The sequence below is a fragment of the Chinchilla lanigera genome, unplaced genomic scaffold (assembly GCF_000276665.1).
Source record: "Chinchilla lanigera isolate Chin_1 unplaced genomic scaffold, ChiLan1.0 scaffold00076, whole genome shotgun sequence".
NCBI lineage: Eukaryota > Metazoa > Chordata > Mammalia > Rodentia > Chinchillidae > Chinchilla > Chinchilla lanigera.
Genome location: NW_004955477.1, coordinates 1,288,703 through 1,291,554, shown reverse-complemented (window position 1 = coordinate 1,291,554; position 2,852 = coordinate 1,288,703). Strand labels below are relative to the sequence as shown.

At 55.7% G+C, this 2,852-nt stretch overlaps 1 protein-coding gene across 1 annotated transcript in view; it reads right to left on the bottom strand.

Moving 5' to 3' along the window:
- Positions 1-1,349: 1,349 nt before the first annotated feature.
- Positions 1,350-2,852, bottom strand: part of Hmx3 (H6 family homeobox 3) — a 1,722-nt gene continuing 219 nt past the window's right edge. The window contains exons 2-3 of the mRNA XM_005402079.2: positions 2,642-2,851; positions 1,350-2,027 (exon numbers count right to left, since the gene is read on the bottom strand). Coding sequence (XP_005402136.1) covers positions 1,354-2,027; positions 2,642-2,851 — 884 coding nt within the window. The 3' untranslated portion in view covers positions 1,350-1,353. The remainder of the gene's footprint in view (positions 2,028-2,641; position 2,852) is intronic.

The window sequence follows — 2,852 nt, the reverse complement described above, 5'->3', positions numbered from 1 at the left end:
TTCTTTTCTTTTTAATTAATTAAATTTCACGACAGCATTAACAATATTTTGTGAAGTTTTTTTTTTCTCTTTTTCTTAAAAAGGGACTGATCCTGGCAGAGGAAAGAGAGATGAGGGGGAACAAACTACTGCAGACCAACAGGTGTAGCAGACAGAAAGAAAAAAGATTGGGTGGCAGAGCAGAAAGCCCTGCAGACTTGAGGGTGAATTTTACAAGAAATCTGTACATTTATCAAATAAATTAAAATTCTCCTAAATTGATTGTCCTTCACTTAAAGCGCTCCAGTATGCCTAACTCCTTTGAGCATTGCTACCTACCCTTGTTTTCTTCCTTCCCCCTTTTCTTCTGTTTAATTTTTCTCTTTCTACACAAGTGACTGTGATTACACTGCCAAAAAGTCTACTTCCCTCCTGGAGGAAGGAGCAGGGCTCTCAGGAAATTTTGTACAATATTGCACAGACCAAAAAAAAAAAAAAAAAAGATACTGCAGAATAAAAATGTAGGGGGGGGGGAGGATAAAATATATGTTTTTTAAAAATATTGAAACCATTCTCTCAAAAACAGGAAACAAAGTAATAATAGTAATATTAATAATTTACTGATAAGTGAAATTCCCCGAATAAATGCTACTAATAAATAAGACCACTCAAACCCGACAGAATGGAATTGTTTCCATTTTCAATGTCCTGATTTCTGGCTGTTTTAACTTTTCCCTTTAAACAATTAGAGAATTCTTAGATCACAAAGTGAGACCGATGGAGAGGTTAATTGCCAGACCTTTCCCGGAGAGAAAAGAGGCCCAAAATGGGGTTCCTATGAGAGGTTGCTCAGATTCTGAAAACCGGAGAGGTAACTGGTTAGGGGTGAGGCGGAAGAACCACACCCCGAAATCCAGAAATAGTACTCCCCTATGAATTCTTTCCCTCTGGATTCTGGATATTCTATAGAAAGTGAATAAACTAAAGGGATTCGGGTTTTGCGTTTACTTTCCTTCTACAAAAAGAAAACCAAAAAGTCACAGCGCAATGCAAATTTAGGGATAGGGCTGCACATTTCACAAAAGCTTTCAGCCAAAATATTTGACCTGGAAATGTTATCATTTTCCTGCTTTCTCTTAATTAGTAACCAAAATCAGAAATAAGAGGAGAAGCGCCTCAAATCCATTAGGGATGAATTGCACGAAAATGCATTGCAAATACTTACAAAATGCTACCGATTGGGGAGGGGGCCAGGCAGTGCGCGAAGCCCCGGTTCCCAAGGCCGCTGGACGTTTCCACACCCTCCGCCCGGCCCAGTCTCCTCCGGGATCCGGGGAGGTGCCCGGGCACGCCCTCCACCTCCCCTCTCGGGCCTCAGACCGGCCGTAGCAGGGGCACGGACGAGACCACAGGGTGCGAGTAGTAGACCGGGTGCGGGAAGGTGAGCAGCGGCTGGCTGACCGGCACCGGGGCCCCTGCAGCCGCGGCCGCCGCGCCCTCGGCCGCCGAGTTCTCGTGGTAGAGGATGGGGACGCGCACGATGCGCTGCGCCGCGGCGTGGCTCAGGTTGGCCGCCTCCAGCTCTGCGGCCAGCTGCCGCTTCCACTTGTTGCGGCGATTCTGGAACCAGATCTTGACCTGCGTCTCAGTGAGGTGCAGCGAGGCGGCCAGGCCGGCACGCTCGGAGCTGCTCAGGTAGCGCTTCATGTCGAAGGTGGACTCGAGCTGGAAGACCTGGCTGCGCGAGAAGACGGTGCGCGTCTTCTTCTTGCGACACGCGGGCTTCTTCTCGGGACTCTCGGCGCCCTTCTTCCAGTCCTCGTAGCCCGGGGTCGCAGACACCGCCCCTACGCTCGCCCCGGCCGCACCCGGCGCCGCCTCGCCCTCCTTCTTGCCTTCCTCCGAGTCACTCTCCTCCAGAATGATCTCGTCCGGGCTCTTGGAGTCCAGCTCCTTGTGGTCGGGGTCCGCCTTGAGCAGGGGCTCCGGGGAGTCGCGGTCAGTGCCTGAGGCGGGGGAGGAGTCTCGCAGGAGGGCCTTCTCCGAGGCTGGGGAGACACAGACAGACGGACGCACACACACGCACACAGACACAGCCTTGAGCCAGGCCCCGAGCTGGAGGCAGCGCGCTCAACCCGCACCGGCCTCCAGGCCCAGGGCCCTGCGGCCCACCGCTCTCGCGGGCCTCTTGCCCCGCTGGTGTGGGGTAGGCAGCCAAATCCTGGGGTCCCCTCCTCCCGAGGACATTCGAAGAGACGGTAACAGCACGGCCGCTCCTTCCCTTCCCTAAGCTCTCCAGCCAAGGGCCCACGGGAAGACTCGCCAGCCGCCTGGGTCCATCTGAGTCAACCCCTTCTTCCGGGCAGCGTTCCCAGCCCCGGCTGTCGGAAGCCACCCCCTTCATGCCCGAGGCCACTTTTCCCGGGAAGCGCCCGAGCCCGGGACTCCAACTCCGCCTCTTTTCTCACCAAGTGGGATTGGATTCCCGGACAGCGCAAGCGAGCGCGCTGGCAGGAGATGCAGGGCAGGGGCCGGAGGCAGTTAGCCAAACATCGGGTTTGCGGGAGTGGGGATCCCAGATCTGCGGTGGAAACAGCGCCGGGCGGGGACGGGACGGGCGCGCGGGGGAGGAGAGAACGAAAGTTCAAAGAGAGGTCGGTACCTTCAGGTCGCGGGAGGTGGCCGCCGGCGGGGGTCAGGGTGTAGGGGTACCACCAGGCCGGGGAGCGCTCCAGGTAGTGCGCAGGCAGGGCAAACCTCTGCGTTGGGATCTCAAAGCGGGGGAAAGCCAGGTCGCCCACCTGCGAGAGCGCGAAGCCCGCGGCGCCCTCCAGGGCCCCCTTGGCCGCGGCGGCAGCAGCGGCGGCGGCGGC